At 42.2% G+C, this 21789-nt stretch overlaps 2 protein-coding genes across 3 annotated transcripts in view; both read left to right on the forward strand.

Annotated features, from left to right (window-relative positions):
- Window positions 1-1414: 1414 nt before the first annotated feature.
- On the forward strand, window positions 1415-17278 carry IL12B (interleukin 12B). The gene is made up of 6 exons (XM_033927674.1): window positions 1415-1496; window positions 4687-5004; window positions 9439-9562; window positions 11222-11406; window positions 14704-14915; window positions 17144-17278. Exons 1-6 carry the CDS (start codon window positions 1415-1417, stop codon window positions 17276-17278), a joined length of 1056 nt encoding a protein of 351 aa, XP_033783565.1.
- The window catches only part of LOC117351926 (matrix metalloproteinase-21-like), a 39211-nt gene continuing 34572 nt past the window's right edge, over window positions 17151-21789 (forward strand). The window contains exon 1 of one of the 2 annotated variants that reach the window (XM_033927832.1): window positions 17151-17278. The gene's annotated coding sequence lies outside the window, so the exon portion shown is untranslated. The remainder of the gene's footprint in view (window positions 17279-21789) is intronic. The other variant, XM_033927833.1, reaches the window with a different exon arrangement.

The following is a 21789-nucleotide window of genomic DNA, read 5'->3' on the forward strand; positions in this document are numbered from 1 at the left end:
CCTGTTGGGCCACGGCGTGGGCAGACTGCTGGGCACGATGGACCTCTGGTCTGACGCAGTGGAGACATTGCTTATGTTCTTATGATGTGTTCTAGCATCAATGCTAAGGCTCACAGTTTCTGGAGAGAGATTTTTGTCTGTTTTCATTGCGGAATTTCTAAAGCTGCTGCTCCAGCATTCCACATTACCTAAATGTACCTGCAGGGGAGGGTTTGAACTGGACTAGCTTAAAATCTCATTTCACAAACTAAGGGCCTTTTTTTAATAAAGCTTCTTAGCATTTAGCATGGGCTAACCTTTAGTAAGTGATTTGGCAGCTCTGTGATCGTGTGCTTAGATTTGTGTAATTTGGGTATTATGCATGAGGGATTACCCCAGACTAAAAAAAAAAACCCAAAAAGGCAGAAACCCTGTGAGATTTGCTTGGATGCTTGTTGGGTCCTGTTCTTTTATACAAATGTGTGTGTTGCATTTTATGTATTTCACATTAAAGCACTACCATATAGATCTAAAACAGGGGTCTCAAAGTCCCTCCTTGAGGGCCGCAATCCAGTCGGGTTTTCAGGATTTCCCCAATGAATATGCATCGAAAGCAGTGCATGCACCTAGATCTCATGCATATTCATTGGGGAAAATCCTGAAAACCCGACTGGATTGCGGCCCTCAAGGAGGGACTTTGAGATCCCTGATCTAAAACCTGCTGATTTTTTTGGTATTCTCCTGTGGCTGCTGTTATGGTTTTTGCTGGTGCTGCATCTGAGTTGGCTTGACTGACACTTCAGCCATCTTGCTGTGGCTCTTCTCAGAGCTAAAATATTGACCAGACTAGCAAACCCGGATGCAGCCCCAGCTGGACAGCTGCGGAAACTGATTTTGTGTTTATAGGGGTGCTTGCTAATCCACTGGAATGCATAAAAATAAACACTGGCTTTTACAAAGCTGCGGTAGAGGCTTCTATTACAGGCCTGCAAGGCAATCGCTCTGATTTTCGTAGATTTCCAAGAGCGTCAGAGCATTTACCTCGCCGGCCCACGGTAGAAGCCTCTACCGTGGCTTTGTAAAAGGAGCCCAAAGGTAAGTAAATAATTTTTTTTTTTTTTTTTAACCTGAATATAAGGTGACTCTTTTGAATTGACAGTGCACTTTTTGATTGGCTTTCAGAAGCTAAAATTTCTGGCCTAGTCAAAATGTTTATTAGAATTTCTTAAAATAGTCCTATAAAAAGGTTTTACTTTATAATCTCCTCTGGGCTTTATTTACTAATCCTCATATCTATTTTTAAAGTAAAATGCCTTGGAAGCCTGCAGTTTGTGTGGATTGCTTTGGACATGAGAGGATGGGAGGCTAGTAGAATTCAGTCAGGTGCACTCTGCAAGTCCATGGTCTTTATTTATAGACGCCTTGTGCCTTACAGATGGATCATCCACCATTCATCCTACTATCCCTAGTCCTGTTTGCAATTCCTCTTGAAGCAGCATGGAAACTGAAGAACAACAGTAAGTAGGTCGCATCTTCAGAACACTTGTGCTCAGCGGCTTAGCAAGGGAAACATAGAAACATGATGGCAGATAAAGGCCAAATGGCCCATCTGCAGCATCCACTATCTCCTCCTCTCCCTATTGGCTAAGGCTCTTTACACCTGCATTGTGATGTCATAGAACTGCAGCATCCACTATCTCCTCCTCTCCCTGTTGGCTAGGGCTCTTAACATTTGCATCTTCTCTTCCTATTGGCTAAGGATCTTTACACCTGCATTGTGGAGATCATAGAGCGTTATGGTTATAGAAACATGATGGCAGATAAAGGCCAAATGGCCCATCCAGTCTGCCCATCTACAGTAACGGAAAGAGTAGGGTTACAAGACATCCAGATTTCCCTGGACATGCCCTCTTTTTCAAGGACGTGCCCAGGAGTCTGGATTAGAGAGTTGCACGGGGACAGAAATCCCACCCATCCTCGCCCGTCCCCGCCAGGATCATCTCCATCCCCACCCGTCCCCGTCAGGATCCTCTCCGTTCCCACCCATCCCCGCAAGGAATTACCTCCATCCCCACCCGTCCCCATAAAAAGCAGTAATTACTTCCACAATTCCACAATCAATTCCACAGTTTCTTTTGCGTTTGCGCTGCTGTTTTCCTTGTGGAATCTCTTTGGTGGAACCCTTTTTTTGTTTTCTGTTCAGGTAATTAACTTATAAACCCCCTCTTTTACTAAAGCTGACGTGTCCATTATATTATATGGACGAACCCTTCTTCCAAAGCCTTCCATCCCCGTGGGAGTCCCGTTGGCTAGAGGGGGGTCCCCGTGGGAGTCCCGTGGGCCAGAGGGGGGTCCCCGTTGGAGTCCCGTGGGTAATGGGGGGATTCCCGTGGGACCCCAGCGAGACCCGCGGGATTCCCGCGATCCCCGTTCCCATGCAGACCTCTAGTCTGGATGACTTTTCAAAACCCGGCACAAAACCCAAGCACGAAACTCGGCAGTGATGCCCGGTATCCCTGCGCCATGCACACCCACACTTTTCCCCATCCGGTGTCTCCTCCCACCTGTATACCTCTTCAAAACCTTCAGCGGCAGTGAGCTGCATCTGCTAGCTGCTGATCGCGCTGGCCTCAGCTCGCCCTCTCCCTCAACCAGGATGTGACATCAGAAGGAGAGCTGAGGTTGGCGCTCCCTGCTGCTGATGGTTTTAAAGAGGTGGGTGGGTGGAGAGGAAGAAAGATGCCAGAGCCCTCTACAAGATGGCGTCCAAGGTGGTACACTCCCCTTGCTATGCCACTGCTTGTGTTATAGGTAAAAGTATCATATAGACCCAAAACAGAAAGAAGGTGAAAAATATCTACTTGTAGCACAGAAAGGGAAGGTGTGAAAAACTTTTTCTCACTATGAACAAAGACAAATAATAAGATGTGTGCAGTTTTCTAAGAGATTTTTCTTTGATAAAGACTTCTTTTCACAGCTAGTATTCACACTGCTACTACTATTTATCACTTCTATCTCCATGTTGTTTGCAACTCTAAGATCAATTTGATATGTAACCACTTGTAATCTCTGCCTAACCAATGTGAACTGCCTAGAACTCTTCGGGGTATGGCAGTATACAAAAATAAAGTTATTATTATTATTAAAGGCGGACACAGTGCTGAACATTTTGACATTCAATAGACATTCAATAGACGGTCCCTGCTCAGAAGAGCTTACAGTCTAACTTGGACAGACAGACAAGACATATAGGGTTGGGAATCCAGAACCCAAGGTGAGAGGAGTTAGGAGATGAAAGCAGTCTCGAAGAGGTAGGCTTTTAACTTGGACTTGAACACTGCCAGAGGTGGAGCCCTCTGTAGGGATTCAGCAGTTTGTTCTAGGCATACGGCGCAGCAAGACAGAAGGGATGGAGTCTGGAGCTGGCAGTGGAGGAGAAGGGCACACATAGGAGGAACCTACCGGCTGAGTGGAGCTCACGGGGGAGGGAGATACGTGAAGAGAGATAAATAGGGGCTGCTGAGTGAATGCATTTGTAGGTCAGAAAGAGGACTTTGAATTGTATTCAGGAACGGATGGAGAGCCAATGAAGTGACTTTAGCGGCTCTCGTGGAATATGAGTTGTGCAGCTGAATTGGGAGAAAGATGGCTGAGCGCAAGACCTGAGAGTAGCGGGTTGCAGTAATCTAAGCGCAAGGTGATAAGGGCGTGGATAAGGGTTTTACAGAAAGGGTGGTAGATGCGTGGGACAGTCTCCTGGAAGAGGTGGTGGAGACAGAGACTGTGTCTGAATTCAAGAAGTCGTGGGATAGGCATGTGGGATCTCTTAGAGAGAGGAAGAGATAATGGTTACTGCGGATGGGCAGACTGGATGGTCCATTTGGCCTTTATCTGCCATCATGTTTCTATGTTTCTATCATCATAAAGCTCTATGACCTCACAATGCAGGTATAGAGAGCTTTAGCCAATAGGAAGAGGAGATGCAAATGTTTAGAACCTTAGCCAATAGGGAGAGGATGAGATAATGGTTACTGCAGATGGGCCGACTGGATGGGCCATTTGTCCTTTATCTGCCATCATGTTTCTATCATCATAAAGCTCTATGGCCTCACAATGCAGGTATAAAGAGCCTTAGCCAGTTGGAAGAGGAGATGCAAATGTTAAGAGCCTTAGCCAATAGGGAGAGGAGGAGATAGTGGATATTGCAGATGGGCAGACTGGATGTGCCATTTGTCCTTTATCTGCCATCATGTTTCTATCATCATAAAGCTCTATGACCTCACAATGCAAGTATAAAGAACCTTAGCCAATTGGAAGAGGAGATGCAAATGTTAAGAGCCTTAGCCAATAGGGAGAGGAGGAGATAGTGGATGTTGCAGATGGGCAGACTGGATGGGCCATTTGGCCTTTATCTGCCATCATGTTTCTATCATCATAAAGCTCTATGACCTCACAATGCAAGTATAAAGAGCCTTAGCCAATTGGAAGAGGAAATGCAAATGTTAAGAGCCTTAGCCAATAGGGAGAGGAGGAGATAGTGGATGTTGCAGATGGGCAGACTGGATGGGCCATTTGGCCTTTATCTGCCATCATGTTTCTATGTTTCTATCATCATACTTGCAATGCAGGTCAGTCCTTCTCTATTGTTATCTTCAGTGAAGAGAAAAGCACAGAATGGCCCCTCTCATTGGTAACTTCTCTCCTCAGCTTACATTGTAGATATCGATATGTCCAAACCAAAGAGAGGTGAAATGGTTATACTCAAGTGTGAAGCATCTGAAAAACAACTAAACTCCAGTGTCCACTGGGAGAAAAGCTCGACCCGTTATAATTCAAATTCTGAGTCCTGGGTGCCAGTCGGATATGGCACAGAACACCAAGTCCATGTCGAGGATTTCCCAGACGGGGGCAACTACACTTGCCGAAACCAGAAGAAAGAAATCTTACACTACAGCAATCTGCTAATAAATGAGATAATTGACAAAAGGGGAAATTATTCTAAACAAATTCTCAAAGAGCATTCAGGTATTAGTTTATCTTATCAACGCTTACTAAAAGAGTTGTTTTGTTTGTTTCTGAAATGAATCAAGTCACCCCAAAATGCTGTGGTTTTTTTGTTTTTTTAACCTTTTTCATTTCAACATCAAGAATTACAATCTTGAAAAGAGATCAGAATTACCAACTAAAAGATACAAGAAAATTTTACATTTATACTAGAAAATTCAATCAACCATTCAGTCCACAAATTTAGAATCAAGAAAGAAAATAAATTCAATTAATTATACAATACTGATATAGAGTAACGGCAACGGGTAACCCCCCCCCCCACAGCCGGTAGACAGGTCATTCACCCATAAACTAGGAGACCAACCCTTCTTTTGGCCCTATAAAGTCTAATAGCTGTTTGGGCTCAAAGAAAATAAAATTTTTATTTTGATAGGAAATAAAGCATTTTGCTGGAAATTTAAGTAAAAAAGTAGCACCAAGGGGATTTTTTTTGTTTTTTTTTTTTAAATAATATGTGCTATTTGCAAATAGTAGGTACTATTTACAAAAACAAAATAAATAATAATACAAATTTAGGGACTGAATATCTCAGCTGAATGCTTAAAAGATCAATTGTGGTCTAGCAATGCAGTATTCTAGTTTTAAAAAAGGACATTAATAGGCACTCTCTCTCTCTTTCTTTCTCTCTCTCTTTTGATCTCTATCCAGAAAACCTGAAACAAATATTGACTGAATTTCACTGATGTCTAAGGCTTTGGTTAGCCTTGGCCAAGGTCTTATAATCAAACTGTTTATTTATTCAGTTTTCTATATCATTCTCCCAGGGGAACTCAAAACAGTTTACATGTATTTATTCAGGTTCTCAAGCATTTTTCCCAGTCTGTCCCAGTTGGCTCACAATCTGTCTAATGTACCTGGAGCAATGGGGGGATTAAGTGACTTGCCCAGGGTCACAAGGAGCAGCCTGGGTTTGAACCCACAACCTCAGGGCGCTGAGGCTGTAGCTTTAACCACTGCACCACTCTAGAAGTCAAAATGTAGCAAAAGTGAACCAAGTATAGGACAATCAAGCCATTGTGACATCACTGATGAGGTTGGCTCGTATTGGTGGAATGAGGCATTATGATGTCACAATACCAGCTCTAGTTATCAGAGGCTGAAGCTTTTCATACTACATATTTATTCAATTTTCTATACCGTTGTCCCAGGGGAGCTCAGAACCGTTTACATGAATTTATTCAGGTACTCAAACATTTTCCCTGTCAGTCCCAGTTGGCTCACAATCTATCTAATGTACCTGGGGCAATGGGGGGATTAAGTGACTTGCCCAGGGTCACAAGGAGCAGCGTGGGTTTGAACCCACAACCTCAGAGTGCTGAGGTTGTAGCTTTAATCATTATGCCACACTCTTATTAAATAATTGCTAAGGCTTTAATGTGTGAGATCATCAATAACGCTGAATCTTGTTTAAAGACACTATTTTTCATTTTTACTTTATTTTCCTTGTAATATTATGAATTTCTTTAACATTATCTATTGTTTTTAATTCTGCCTTTATTATGTTATATCTCCTCATTTAAATTCTCTTCAAGGTTCTATTTTCCAACGGTTCTCCCTTTTATATCTATTCCTTTTTTCTCCTCTCTTCCACTACCAAAGTACTAATCAGATCTATGCTATCTAGTTAAAATATTTAACATTAATCCTCTTCTTTATTTTTTCACTTCTTTATCAACTTTCAGGTGCTTTAGTTAGATTGTGAGCCTTCGGGACAGTAAGGGAATTTTTATTAAGCACCTTTCTTACTTCTCACTTTCAATTTAAATGTATATTTTCTTAAAACCGCTTAGAACCTAACGGATGTAGCGGTATACAAGAAATAAATTACATTACATTACATTACATCTCTCCCCAATCTCTTCTCTTCTCTTTCTCATTCTCTCTCTTTGCTTTTCTTCACTTCTACCTCTCAGGACTCTCTCACTCTGGCTCAGACTGTTGGTGATAGCCCAGAGTTTTATATTTTAATAGGAAGAGATGTACATGTACAGGAATTGTCTGGGGAAAACAGTGAAACTGGAAAGTAGAGTATGAGACAGCTTTGGTAAGGAAACCGATTATATACAGCCTCAGTAAAAATGAGCTTAGTGAACATCAAATAGCAGTTTGCTTGAAAATCTCTAAAATTTGTAGGTAATTCCTCCATTGTAGGTGTGACACCCCTGCTCTGGGTAACTCTTCAGATATATAAAGGTTCACGTTGATCCAGGTCTTTACTCCACTGTGCCGTCGGGAAAATTTGGCGTGGATTGTCTGTGAGAGAAGGGATAATCCATTTCAGGGCCCAAGGCACATTACTTGTGGCTAGGGGTTCTTAACTCGGTACTCAGGAAACCTTCTCTGATCTAACGTTGTAACCCTTCTTCCATAACTCTTTTTGTAATCCGCTTTGAACCGAAAGGTAATGGCGGAATAGAAATCTGTAATGTAATGTAATACCTAAACAGTCAGGTTTTAAGGATACTTATAATGAATATGCATGAGATAAATTTGCTTACAATGGAGGTAGAGCAAGTCAAACCAAAAAATATTGGGAAGAAGCAATGTTACTGTTTTGAATGCAGAGATTTAAAAAATGTATGGACATGAACCACAATGATCCCTATTTAATATGCAATGATACATATAATGCCACGTACTAAATATGCTCAGAATTGTGTAATCTTGCCAAGGACCGAAGGTACCTATAGCGAGACCTACCACCCAGTCATCGCATATATGAAAATAACAAATGAAGTATTTTCAATTGTTGTAAAGTTATTTAAATTTGTGACTTCACTGAATTAAATCAACTTTATTGTAAACCGCCTCGAACTATTACGGCTTTGGCGGTATATAAGAAATAAAATAATAATAATAATAACTTATATGGAAAAAGATTTAGTACTTAGCTTAGAGCTTTATAAGGGTCCTGACATGGACCATGTTTCGTTGCCCTTCTCAAGGAACCTTTAATGAAAATTCTTTGCTCTGAACGAGTTAAGAACATAAGAATTGCCGCTGCGTGCCCAGCAGTCTGCTCCCGTGGCAGCCCTTAGGTCAAAGACCAGTGTCCTAATTGAGTCTAGTCTTACCGCGTATGCTCTGGTTCAGCAGGAACTTGTCTAACTTTGTCTTGAATCCCTGGAGGTGCTTTCTCCTATAACAGCCTCCGGAAGAGCGTTCCAGATTTTTACCACTCTCTGGGTGAAGAACTTCCTTACATTTGTACAGAATCTATCCCCTTTTAACTTTAGGGAGTGCCCTCTCGTTCTCTCTACCTTGGGTGAATCTCATTCAAAATAATAATAATAATAATAATAATTTATTTTTTTGTATACCGCCATACCCAGGGAGTTCTAGGCGGTTCACAACAAATAGATGAATTACATACAGTGCGATTGAGAAAAGAAGAACATAGCAAGGCAATCGAAAGGTCAAAACTAGTTTACATTGACAATTTAGGCGAGGGAAGGGCTAATACAGAGCACATACAGTATGTACTGTAAGAGAATACAATTGGATTTTTGAGAAGGGGGAACAAAGCGTATTAGATGAGAGGGGGGAGCAACAATCTTGGAAGGGTGGGGGAAAAAGTCAAGGAAGAGGTGGGAAGCGTCAGATGAACTATCCTTGCATGAAAAATCTTGCTTCCTTTCGGTGTTAGGAAGCAAGATTTTTCACGTGAGAATAGGGCTACCATATGGCTCCAGAAAAAAAGAGGACTGATTGAGATATCCAGGTTTTACTTCCATTGAAAGAAATGGAAATAAGGAGGACGGATAGAGACGTCTGGGTTTTATTTCCTTTGAAAGCAATGGAAGCAAAACCCAGATATATCAACCCGTCCCCTTTTTTCTGAAGCCAAATTGAAAGGGGAGAGGTTTAGAACAAACGCCAGGAAGTTCTTTTTCACAAAGAGGGTGGTGGATACATGGAACGCGCTACCGGAGGATGTGATAAACAGGAGCACGCTACAGGGGTTCAAAGAAGCTTTGGATAGGTACTTGGAAGACAAAGGGATTGAGGGGTACAGATAAGAGTAGAGGTAGATTATAGGGATGGGATTAGAGGTAAGTTACAAAATTAATCAGGGACCACTGTTCAGGCACTAGGCCTGATGGGCCACCGCGGAAGCGGACCGCTGAGCAAGATGGACCTCTGGTCTGACTCAGCGGGGGCAACTTCTTATGTTCTTATGTTCTTATATGGTAGCCCTAATCAAAACTAGTTCACTTTGACAGAGCGGGGCTTGCGACTTGTCCAATGGTGTGGAATATTTCCCTCGCACCAGGGATATGCCAGACCCTGGTGCGAGGGAACAAACGGGGAGAAGGGATATTGCTGGGGAACTGGACGATCTGAAACTGGAGAAAATGGGTCACAAAATCTCCTTTTTTTTTATAATTATAGACAGAAAAACATTTTTTTATTGTGAAGCGAAGACATACAGCGGGAGTTTCACCTGTTATTGGCAAGTAACAAAGCAACTAAAGCCACAACATGAAGAAATGGTTCTAAAGCAAACTGAAGGAGGGTAAGCCTGAGTTTTGTATGTCTCTGCTCCAAAGTGCATTAAAAAAAAAGAAGAAACAGGCATTCAGCCAGATGAATACTAGCTCTCAAGAAAATATTACTGCAGGGTAGGGAGCCTCTGACCCAGGTTTTCACACAATTGAAGCAAATCTTTCTCATCCATGTTCACTGGCAATGCAACAGTGAGGGTGATTGGCGCCCACGGCTGTGGTGCCCAGCTTTAGGCGCCTGTCCCGCATACCTCTTGAAATGTTGGCTGGCGCAAACAGAATCTTCCACCCGCTGCTCGCACCAGCGGCAGCTCCCTTCTGATGTCACATTCTGGGTCCCACGACCAGGAAATGACATCAGTGCCAGCAGCAAGTAGAAGATGCGGCTTACGCCGGCGAACGTTTGAAGAGGTACGTAGAGGGGTTGCGGAGAGGAGGACAGGCTCTGGCTTCCCCCATGAAGACAGTGCCCAGGGGCGGTCTGCATCCCCCTTGCTATGCCACTGTTTATTTGTGACATCTTGGCAACCCACATGACTTGTGGCTAGAGAATGACACGGTGACAAAATTCATCACCGTTCCCGTCCCTGCGGATAACCACGCTAAACCATCTTCATGTCATTCTTTAAGGAGAGAGGAAAGAATCAGAGTATAATTGGGCACAACCACTGACCCGCAAGCTTTGCTTTGAAGAATGCTGGTGTAGAAGGACCGAGGTTGAAATAGACACTACAGAATGACAGTCTCTGGTATCCAGAGCAGATATTGTGATGTCATAATGCCTCCTTCCACCAGTGCCTAAGAGCCAATCACATCAGTGATGTCACAATGGCTTCATTATCCTTGGCTCACATAAGAATCAGAGTATGAATGGCCACAACCACTGACCCGCAAGCTTTGCTTTGAAGAATGCTGGTGTAGAAGGACCGAGGTTGAAATAGACACTAGAAAATGACACGGGATTATTATCCGTGGGGACGGAGACGGTGATGAATTTTGTCACCGTGTCATTCTTTACTTGTGGCCCTCAAGGATCAGATCTTTTCCAAACCTTTGAGGGGAAAAGATCATTTATTTTACTGTTGCCTGGAAAGGCTCCAGGGCAGCCAAATAGCACATTACCATCTATCTTCCACTGGATATTGCACTCGGCGGCTATATCATGTGACATAGTAGGTCACCCGTAATATCGTATATTCTTGAATATAAACTGAGATTTATGGGGCCATTGCTGGAGGCGCCTCCATTTTTAAAAATGAGAAAACAATTGATTTTAAGCGACACAATCAATTACCGCACCAATTAAAATCAATTAAACCAATTAAGTTAGATGCCTACCACCACCTAACCTAGTGCACCTTTTGCAGAATCCAGGCCTTTGTAAACAATGTTTTTAACTTTTACCTAAAAATATTGGCATCTGTCAGCAGCCTAAGATGTCCAAGAATTTGATTCCATTCCGTTGGACCAGCGATAGAAAAAAAGCACTCTTTAATATCCTCAATATGAGTAATTCTGAGCGCTGGAATTGTTAAAATCCTGTTCATTCGCCCCACCCACACCAGTCCATTGCTTCAGGCTTCTTGATGACATTCTCAGTGGTTCTGTTAATGAGCTTTGGTTGTAATCCCATGACACCTTTTTAATCCAGTTGACATTTCTGATTCCAGAGTGAGAAATGTAATATGTTCCCGTCCTTCTCTGGATGAGATCAGGTCAGTCTATGCCGCAAACTGTCAGGAAATTGGGGGCTGCCTGCATGGTGAGGAAATCCAGGGAATCACGCTTGTCCTGCATGCCATTCGCAACAAGCGATATGAAAATGCTACCACTTCATTTTTTATCCGAAATATTGGTGAGTGCACTGAGTTCTGTCTCTTTAGTGTCTTCAAATCTACTTCTCACAACTGCAAAACCAGGGGCTGATTGTTATTATTCTGCTTTCAGTAGGAAATGTAAATGCTCAAATTAGTTTAATTTCATTGATATAACCACCTTTCAATACATAAAACTCTGCCAAACCATGCAGCTTAGCTTAGTATTAGCTGAGACAAAGATTGCTTGTCTGTACCTGTCTTCACTATCAAGAGTCCCAACTCACAGAACATGTGGAGAAGGCTTCATCTAAGGCAAGACAGTTGTTAGGTTGCATCCTCAGGAGTTTCGTCAGCCGGAAGCCTGAAGTCATAATGCCATTATACAGAACCATGGTGAGACCTCATTTGGAATACTGTGTGCAATTCTGGAGGCCACACTACCGAAAAGATGTGCTGAGAGTAGAGTCGGTGCAACGGATGGCCACCAGGATGGTCTCGGGGCTCAAGGATCTATCGTACGAGGAAAGGCTGAAAAATTGCGGCTGTACTCACTCGAGGAACGTAGGGAGAGAGGAGACATGATCGAGACGTTTAAGTATATTACCGGCCGTATCGAGATGGAAGAAGAGATTCTCTTTCTCGCAGTCTTCTCTTCTCGAGGGTGAACAATCCCAGTTTTCCGAGGCGTTCTTTGTAGCTCAAATTCTCGATACCTTTAACTAGCTTCGTGGCTCGCCTTTGCACCCTCTCCAGCAGGGTTATATCCTTCTTTAGGTAGGGAGACCAGTGTTGAACACAGTACTCCAAGTGTGGTCTGACCATTGCTCTGTAAAGCGGCATTATGATGTCCGCCGATCTACTTGTGATTCCCTTCATAATCATGCCCAACATCCTATTTGCTTTCTTTGCCGCCACTGCGCATTGAGCCGACGGCTTCAGGGTCCTGTCTATCAGTATCCCCAGGTCCCTTTCTTGTAGACTTTGGAGGAAAGGCAGGAGAGGGGATATAGGATAGAGACATTTAAATACAATCAGCAAAAAATTGTTATTAGCCTAGTGGTGGGGATACCTCATGAAAATACATTTATAATAGGTGGAGAAAAAGCCTCAACTTATCAACAATATACGGACAGCAACCCATGGAGTTTTTAAGCCAGTCCTGCTCTGTATCATAGGTAAAAAAAACTCCACACGTTTCAAAATGTAATTTTTCAAAATGGGACCAAAGCCACCACTGTGCACAGGGAGCCAGAAAAAGAACAAAACAGTTCACTTATCTTCTGATGATGGCAACAACAGCAGCGAGTAGATGGCGAGATCGTTTGTTCCAGTAAATAAAGTTTTTTGACAGTGACCCCTATGAACCCGGAAGTATAAATTCCAGCACCATTCTGAGCCTGGTGTGGATGGAGCAGGGGAGAATGTGATTGCCCTGATGCAGCCGTTGTTCGGCAAAACAAGAGCCTTGTTTCAGGAAGATCTACTCGCTGCTGTTGTTGCCATCGTCAGAAGATAAGTGAACTGTTTTGTTCTTTTTCTGGCTCCCTGTGCACAGTGGTGGCTTTGGTCCCGTTTTGAAAAGTTACATTTTGAAACGTGTAGAGTTTTTTTTGCCTATGATACAGAGCAGGACTGGCTTAAGAGCTCATTGGGTTGCCGTCCGTATATTATTGATAAGTTGAGGCTTTTTTTCCACCTATTATAAATGTACTTTCATGGGGTATCTCCACCACTAGGCTGATAATAATTTTTTTGCTGATTGTATTTATATTTTGTTATTGCGATTTGGATTCTTGAGAGACATTTAAATACCTACATGGCATAAATGTACATACGGTGAGTCTCTTTCATTTGAAAGGAAGCTCTGGAATGAGATAGCATAGGATGAAGTTAAAAAGTGATAGGCTCCGGAGTAATCTAAGAAAATACTTTTTTACAGAAAGGGTGGTAGATGCTTGGAATAGGCTCCTGGTAGAGGTGGTGGAGACAAAAACTTTGTCTGAATTCAAGAAAGCTTAGGCCAGGCACGTGGGATCTCTTAGGGTGAGGAGGAGATAGTGGACGATGTAGGTGGGCAGACTGAATGGGCCACTTGGCTTTTATTTGCCATCATATTACTATGACCTGTGAAGGATCTGAAAAGCAGCCTGGTGCAACCAGTTCAGGTGGTTTTGAAAACATACACAGAGAGAAAGTTATCCATACCAGGAACAGATAAAGGGTGCCTTATTGCTTTAGATCAGTGGTTTCAAACTTGCAGCCCGGGGGCCACATGCGGCTCGCCAGGTACTATTTTGAGGCCCTCGGTATATTTATCATAATCACAAGAATAAAATCAAACAGTTTCTTGATCATATGTCTCTTTAGCTATAAATTACAATATTATTATTAAGACTTGGCCAAAAGGAAAGATTTATAAACCATAAAGAGTTTTACCTCATGCAAAATTGTCATTTCTTTAATAAGACGTTAACTATTTTTTTCTGAGACCCTCCAAGTACCTACAAATCCAAAGTGTGGCCCCGCAAAGAGTTTGAGTTTGAGACCACTGCTTTAGATAGTACCATGGCTATGGGCCCCTCCCTCCCCCTCCTGTTCTACATGGCTAATAACATTTATCTAGACTTTTCTTTTTTAAGTTCAAATTTTTTATTGAAAGATTTTTAGTTTAAAACAAAAGGCAAATAGAATGAATCTGCAATGCGCACAGACAATAATAAGTGACAATCAGATCAAATATATAATATGCGACTTATCTAGACTTTTCATTTAGGATAAATGTTATTATTTCTCCTCTTGTTTTTTGCCTCCCCTTTCTTTTATTTTAAGCAATGTATCCTCCCCATTTGACCATGTGTATCATGTTATGTCTGCATCGTAACTGTGAATTTGTTCCCCTTTATTTTATATTTTTAAAACTTTTTAATACTTTGTATAAATTGGAAACCGCTTTGCTTACAAAAGCAGTATATCACTGAGCTCTGGAACAACCTTACCTCCCCTCTTCGGAACTTGAGCTCTCTCCAAGTTTTCCGCAAACATCTGAAAACCTGGCTTTTCTCAAAATATGTAAGTCTCCCTCCAACTTAGGAATCAAGGAAACTCTTATATCTTGGCATCCCAAGTCCTCTAAATTTTCTTCACACTTCTACCTCTAACCCTCTGTTGTAGTTCCTTCCTATTTCTCCTACTGTAAACCGCGTCGAGCTCTACGAACGTGGAGATGATGCGGTATACAAACCTAAGGATTAGATTAGATTAGATATCAAGAGCCAAATAAACTTGAAACTAGAAACAGCAGAAAGCAGTAACAGCTCTGTGTCTTCCATTCACAGTGAAACCTGATCCACCCCAAAACCTCAGAATGTCATCCAGCAGCAAAAAATCATCGGTTACACTACAGTGGGAGTACCCCGAGTCCTGGAACACACAACACACCTTTTTCCCACTCAGCTTCCATGTCAAGGTGGAAGAAGCAGGAGAAACGCAGAAGAGAAGTGCCCGGACTCATGAAGGCAATCTAAGAAAGCGAAGCACAAAGGGAGTGGTGAGTGCAACGGGTTGTCTCTTTTGGTTGCTGTAGTAATGGTAGCAATGGCGGTTTAGAGGTGACTTAGAGGTAGGGTTGCCATTTTTCGGGCCATAAAAACCCGGACACTTGGCCCCGCCCTGTTTTGCCCTCGGCCCCGCCCCCAGGAACTTCCTCTCTTCTTCCCCAACAAGCTCCGGCTGTGCCTGGAGGGCCTGGAGCATGTGCGGGTTTTGGAAAGTCTGTCCAGGACCTCAGACAGTCCTCTAAAAATTGCACATGTCCGGGTTTTCCCAGACGTCTGGTAACCCTTCTTAGAGGTCACACATCACTGGATATGTGTCTATGCAAATTCAGGAGCAGCCACTATCTTAAATGCTGTGCATCTGTTTTTGGTTTTGTTTTGGGGGTTTTTTTTTAACATATTTTTATTGAAAGTGAAAAAGGTCACAACCTGGAGCAAGATTAGGGGTAAATTCATCAGGCATTCCAAACATATATGTGTGTAAACTAGCTAAACTAAACCTTAAGTTTATGGTGACGGGACTAAATCGCGTGAGACAACGTAGCGCCGATAACTGAGCGCAAGGTTGACGGCGCGCTGAAGAAAAGCACTATTTTAAAGGGCTCCGAGGGGGGGTGTTGGTGGGGAACCCCCTTATTTTACTTAACAGATATTGCGCTGCCGTTGTGGGGGGTTTGGGGGGTTGTAACCCCCCACATTATACTTAAAACTGAACTTTTTCCCTTAAAAACAGGCAAAAAGTTCGGTTTCAAGTATAATGAGGGGGGTTACAACCCCCCAAACCCCCCACAACGCCAGCGCGATGTCTGTTAAGTAAAATAGGGGGGTTCCCCACCAACACCCTCCCTCGGAACCCTTTAAAATAGTGCTTTTCTTCGGCGCTCCGTCAACCTTGTGCTCAGTTGTCTGCACGCCGTTGTCTCGCGCGATTTTGTCTATGAACCTAAGTTTATATACCGCATCATCTCCACAGAAGTAGAGCTTGGCACGGTTTAGAAGAATTGATATAGAAAGGAACTACAATGAAAAGTAGAAGGACTTAGTAAAGAGAAGTTTAGAGGGACTTAGTATATCGAAGCGGGAGGGGTCATTACATTTTAGAGAAAAGCCAAGTTTTCAAATGTTTTCGGAAGAGTTGGAGGGAGGTCAGGCTCTGAAGCGGGGCAGTAAAGCTGTTCCAGAGTTCGGTGATCCTGAAGAAGAGGGAAGTCCCTAATTTTCCTGCGTGGGATATGCCTTTTAATGAGGGGAAGGATAGTTTGAATTTTTGAGTGGATCTGGTGGTGTTGGGATTAGAGGAGTTCCAAGATAGTGGAAAAAGGGGAGGCAGGATGCCGTGTAGACGACTTGAAGGTTAGGTAGGTGCATTTGTAGTGAACCCTAAGGATTACTGGGAGCCAGTGAAGCTTAGACAGAAGCGGGGAGACGTGGTCAAATTTGCTTTTTGCGAAGATTAGTTTAACCGCGGTGTTCTGAATCTGCTGGAGTCTATGAAGGCTTTTCTTTGTTAGGCTTAAGTAAATGGACTTACAGTAATCCAGTCTGGAAAGAATGATGGATTGTATGAGGACAGCAAAGTGTTGATGATGGAAGCAGGATCTCACTTTCCTTAACACGTGAAGATTGAAAAAGCATTTTTTTTTACTAAGGAGTTAAGGTGGTCTTTGAAGGACAGTGTAGAATCAATGATCATGAAACTACTATGCAAATGTTAGTGCTCACTGTACAGACGTACTCCCCTAATCCAACCACTGCGCCACACACTTATGGAGTGTGTGGCGCAGTGGTTGGATCTATAGCCTCAGCACTCTGGGGTTGTGGGTTCAAACCCCGCGCTGCTCCTTGTGACCCTGGGCAAGTCACTCAGTCCTCCATAGCCCCAGGTACGTTAGATAGATTGTGAGCCCACCGGGACAGAGAGGGAAAATGCTTGAGTACCTGATTGTTAAACCGCTTAGATAACCTTAATAGGCGGTATATAAAAAAAACCTAATAATAATAATAATAAATAATAATAATAATAATAATAATCTTAAACGTAAGTGCATAAATCAGCTTATATGTCTTCTGTAAGATGTAAAGAATACTTTCAGACCAGCAGATGGCAATGTCCACACAAATTTGGGTGTACAATTCTGGGCATCATATATAGACTCCAATACTATATATATATATGTATATATATATTTCTCTTTTTTTATTTATTTTTTTATTTCTATAGCAGTATTATAATGTTGACACGACCAGTTTAACTCTGAACCGGACGAACGCTGGGAAAGCATACCATGTTCAGGCCAGGGATCGTTATGGTGATTCTTCTTGGAGCAACTGGAGTAGCTACAAGCATTCCATGTAGGTGGGTGCCTAGGTGCTAACATTTCAAAATGAGTGGAGAGCCAAATGCAATATAAAGGACCCCCTCCCTAGACACAATGAAGGAGCTTGCTCAATACTGGACATGCACAGCGCCCACTGGCACACACAGAGCTGGCTCCTATGAATAGGGTAGGTGAGCTAGGAAATATCACTGCAGTCAGGCTGGGGAGATCCTACTTAGGGTTACCATATTTTGCATTGTAAAATCCCAGACGCATGGCCACATCCTGTTTATATTCAGGTACTCAAGCATTTTTCCCTCTCTGTCCCGGTGAGCTCATGTCTAATGTACCTGGGGCAAGGGGGGGGGGGATTAAGTGACTTGCCCAGAGTCACAAGGAGCAGTGAGTAATTTGAACCCAGAAGCTGAGGGTGCTGAGGCTGTGGCTCTAACCACTGCGCCACACAGAAAACTTGTCTGAGCATTTTCCACGTTTTCTTTCTACCAATGACAGGCCTCAAGAGAAGCCTAGGAAGGTGAAGACCAACTTGAGAAGTGAAACGATATGGTGAAGAGGGCATTGGCGTAGCCCTGTTAATTTACGTCATCTGATATGCTGACACTGGCTCAGTAAATCTGGATCATATGTCACAGTGGGCAAATACCATACGTTTTTCAGCTTCATGGTAGACAGATTCCTTCCTCGAACACAGCAGATCTCTCCATCGTTTTTTTTTTTCTCTTTTGGAACTGAAATTTTCTTTTCCCTTTTTTCAAAATCTGGAACTTTCATACCCTATTTATTGAGGTTTACTTACCTCTTTTGTTATTAACATGTAATATTTGTTGGACGGGCCCCTGACCTTCTTGTAAAATGAAGGTTACAGCCAGTGCAGGCCCTTGAATACTAAGGATGCAGTTCTGAAAAGGGTGCCAAGCAGTATTCCATGAGGACACACAAGTGGGTATGTGCCATTATAACGTACAGGACCAAGGCATCGGTTACACACCAATATACAGACACAAACCCACCATATCAATGGCTAGAATAAGGGTTTGCAGCTTTGTGGCACCACGTTAATCCATAATGCACTGTATTCTGTACGTAAGGTGGGCCCGAATGGAAGTGGCGATCTTTGATGCTAAAATCAGCAGAAAGAACGGCAGAACACCAAACAAACACAGGAAAAATAAAAGGCTTTAATCTTCCCTGAGGAATGCAATCCTCGATGTGGCCACGTTTTGCCTACAAGGCTGCATCAGCTACACTAAGTAGAAAGGGACGGGCAAGTATGCATGTCTCTCAAGAGCAGTGGTCTCAAACTCGCGGCCCGCCAGGTACTATTTTGAGGCCCTCGGTATGTTTATCATAATTACAAAAGTAAAATAAAACTGTTTCTTGATCATATGTCTCTTTAACTATAAATGACAATATTATTATTAAGACTTAGCCAAAAGGAAAGATTTATAAACTATACAGAGTTTTACCTCATGAAAAATTGTCATTTCTTTAATAAGACATTAACTACTTTTTCTGAGGCCCTCCAAATACCTACAAACCCAAAATGTGGCCCTGCAAAGGGTTTGAGTTGGAGACCACTGGCTAAACTGTAACTATGACATCCTCTTTGTCTTTGGGAAGCAGAGCTAAGACTGATGTCATAATGCCTCATTCCACCAATAAGAGCCAGTCTCATCAGTGATGTCACAATGGCTTGATTGTCCTGTTCTCCCCTCTGCCCTCCAACCCAGACAGCAGATTAACTGTTCCCCTAAACTCGCGGCTCGCCAGGTACTATTTTGAGGCCCTCGGTATGTTTATCATAATTACAAAAGTAAAATAAAACCGTTTCTTGATCATATGTCTCTTTAACTATAAATGACAATATTATTATTAAGGGCTTGGCCAAAAGGAAAGATTTATAAACGATAAAAGAGTTTTTACCTCATGCAAAATTGTCATTTCTTTAATAAGACATTAACTATTTTTTCTGAGGCCCTCCAAGTACTGACAAATCTAAAATGTGGGCCTGCAAAGGGTTGGAGTTTGAGACCACTGCTCTAGAGCTTGTAATTTTATTAATTTTTTATTCTAGTATTTATATACCACTTACAGGCATGTGGTTTACATTTTTCCCTATCTGTCCAGGCAGCTCACATTCTACCCAATGTACCTGGGACAATGGGGGAATTAAGTGACTTGCCCAGGGTCACAAGGAGCAGGTTTCAGGTTTATTAAAGATATCAATGAGGTTTTACATAGTATTTTTTAAAAAGAAACAATAAAAAAATACATTACAAACAGATTTCAATTCAACGACAATCAGACACACTGACAATGACATACTGATATGTAAGGTAACTGGGCAGAACTATAGAAAAGAACGAGGGAGGGGTAAAACAAATGGAAGGGGAAACAGGTAAATTATCTGAAAATACAAGACTAGTGGAAGGGAACAGACTTCCATTACTGTCCTTAAAAGGATTATCATACGTCGTATGCATCTTTAAAAAGAAAGGCTTTTAAATTTATCGAGGGATGTAATTTCTCTTATGTGATTCGGTGCCAAATTCCAGATTGTAGGGGCCGTAACAGAAAAAAACATTAGTTTGCATAGTGTTAATGTATCTTAGTAAAAGGGTCCCTTTATTAATAAACAGGTCACACTGTATAAAATGCATAAACGCAGGTTAGTGCATGGGAATTGTGGTGCATTTTCCTAAATCGAAACCTTTAATTTGAACGAGTACCTTTTTTTTTTTTTCCTCAAAAAATGGGGCTCTTCCTCCGTTCCACTCTAGTTGCAAAACTGTTGCCTTCCACTTTTTTAAAAGCACAAACCTTGGAAGAACTGGCAAATTTTCCCTTTTTCCATCTTGTCTGCTGAAATGGTCCCACTAGGTCCGTGGGGATAGTTTCAGAAATAGGCAAAACTATGCGGAATATTCACACAGCTAATCCCCTAAGTAACATTTCATTTTCCGTACAGCCTTACTTTTCAACTAGTCAGCCACTGTTCAGTGTTACCATAAGCTATTTTAAGAAAATGTTCCATTTAAAAAAAAATATATATTATATTGCATTTTATATAATAATATATGGAGAGGCCTATTGTCAAAGCACTTAGATTTACAAAGCTAAGTAATGGGGCGTTTTCAATACGACGTCTAAATCCAAGTTTGGACGTTTTGGGAGAAATATCCAAAAATCCAGTAGAGAAAAAGACCATTTTCATATCAGAAGAACATCTATCTTTTTTCCTAGTAAAATATTTTTATTCAATATATAGCAACAATACAGTGTCTAGTATCACCATAAATAGCTGCTGAGTCTCCACTTAAATAATATTAAACATTAACTATTTCAATAATAAGAATCTAATAAATGCCAAATTTTTCTAAAAAGCTGTAGGCAACAATGTTTTACTGCTTCAGTCCCCTCATACTTCCGTACTAGACATAAAATATTCCACCAAGCACCTAGATGTGTGTGTCTTCAGTGTGTCTTCAACCCCCCCCCCCCCCCCCCCCCCCCAACCATCCAAATGAAAACCACACATAAACCAGCCATTGAGATGTAGAAAGGGCCAGCATTCTTAGCAGATTGGCATCCCAAAAGAGCAGTGGGGTTCCCTTAGGGGCACAAGATGTACAAGATGCCAGGTACATAACTCACCCTAACCCCCCTATATTGTATAGTGAAACCTCTAAACCTCATCCAAAATCTACTGCACCCAACTGTATACCACCCTTTATACCTGCAGGTGTCACCTATATGGTGGTACAGTAGGTTTTGGAGGGCTCACATGCTCCACCTCGAGTGTACTAATTAGAGTGGGATATGGGCCTAGGTCCCTTCTCTGCAGTCCACTAGGCTGCTCCAGAGACCTGTTTACTGCTCTAATAGGACTGGCAATAAAATCTCAAACTGGCATACAGGCTGGTAAGTACTGTTCCTTTCATCTTTGGGGGTAGGAGGGGAGGGTCAGTGACTACTGGGGGAGTAATGGGGGCTCTGCCCCCCCTATCTAAACAACCGCCTAAACCAGATTCTCACCTCAAGACAAGAAAGAACTCCAAACCCTTTTGCCTTCCCTCCACTCAAGGGCACTCAGCGCATAAAGATGTTTGATAACCTTCTGGCGACGCAAGCAGCAAAACTTAACCACTCCATCTCCAACCTGTTGAGGGCAACGGGCGACTTCAAAACTTTTCGAAAAGAAATCAAAACCCTACTTTTCAAAACATTTATCCAGATATCTTAACCCAACCCTTCCCCCTCCTCCTAGATAAATTCTCCCCCAAAGCCTCCACTTAAATAATCTCTTCCTCCCCAAAACACCAACCAAGTATTCAGATCCCTGAAATGTAACGTAATCTTATTTGTACTCTAACTGTAATCTATTTGTTATATCACACAGTAACATACAGTCAATTTAATATCCAATTTGCAAGTTCTTCCGGAATTAATCCAGCTACCTCTCCTCCCTTGTAACCAAAAAAAAAACCCAAACAAACCCTAAAACTGTTGTAACTTCATTGGAAATGTC

This window comes from Geotrypetes seraphini, chromosome 18 (genome assembly GCF_902459505.1).
Source record: "Geotrypetes seraphini chromosome 18, aGeoSer1.1, whole genome shotgun sequence".
In the NCBI taxonomy this organism is placed as follows: domain Eukaryota; kingdom Metazoa; phylum Chordata; class Amphibia; order Gymnophiona; family Dermophiidae; genus Geotrypetes; species Geotrypetes seraphini.

Bases quoted from the DNA above. Each gene is read 5' to 3' on its own strand.
- IL12B (XM_033927674.1), top strand. From the start codon at position 1,415: ATGGATCATCCACCATTCATCCTACTATCCCTAGTCCTGTTTGCAATT. The intron at 5,005-9,438 runs GTATTAGTTTAT...TTATAATTATAG, and splicing joins AATTCTCAAAGAGCATTCAG to ACAGAAAAACATTTTTTTAT. The intron at 14,916-17,143 runs GTGAGTGCAACG...TTATTTCTATAG, and splicing joins AGCGAAGCACAAAGGGAGTG to CAGTATTATAATGTTGACAC.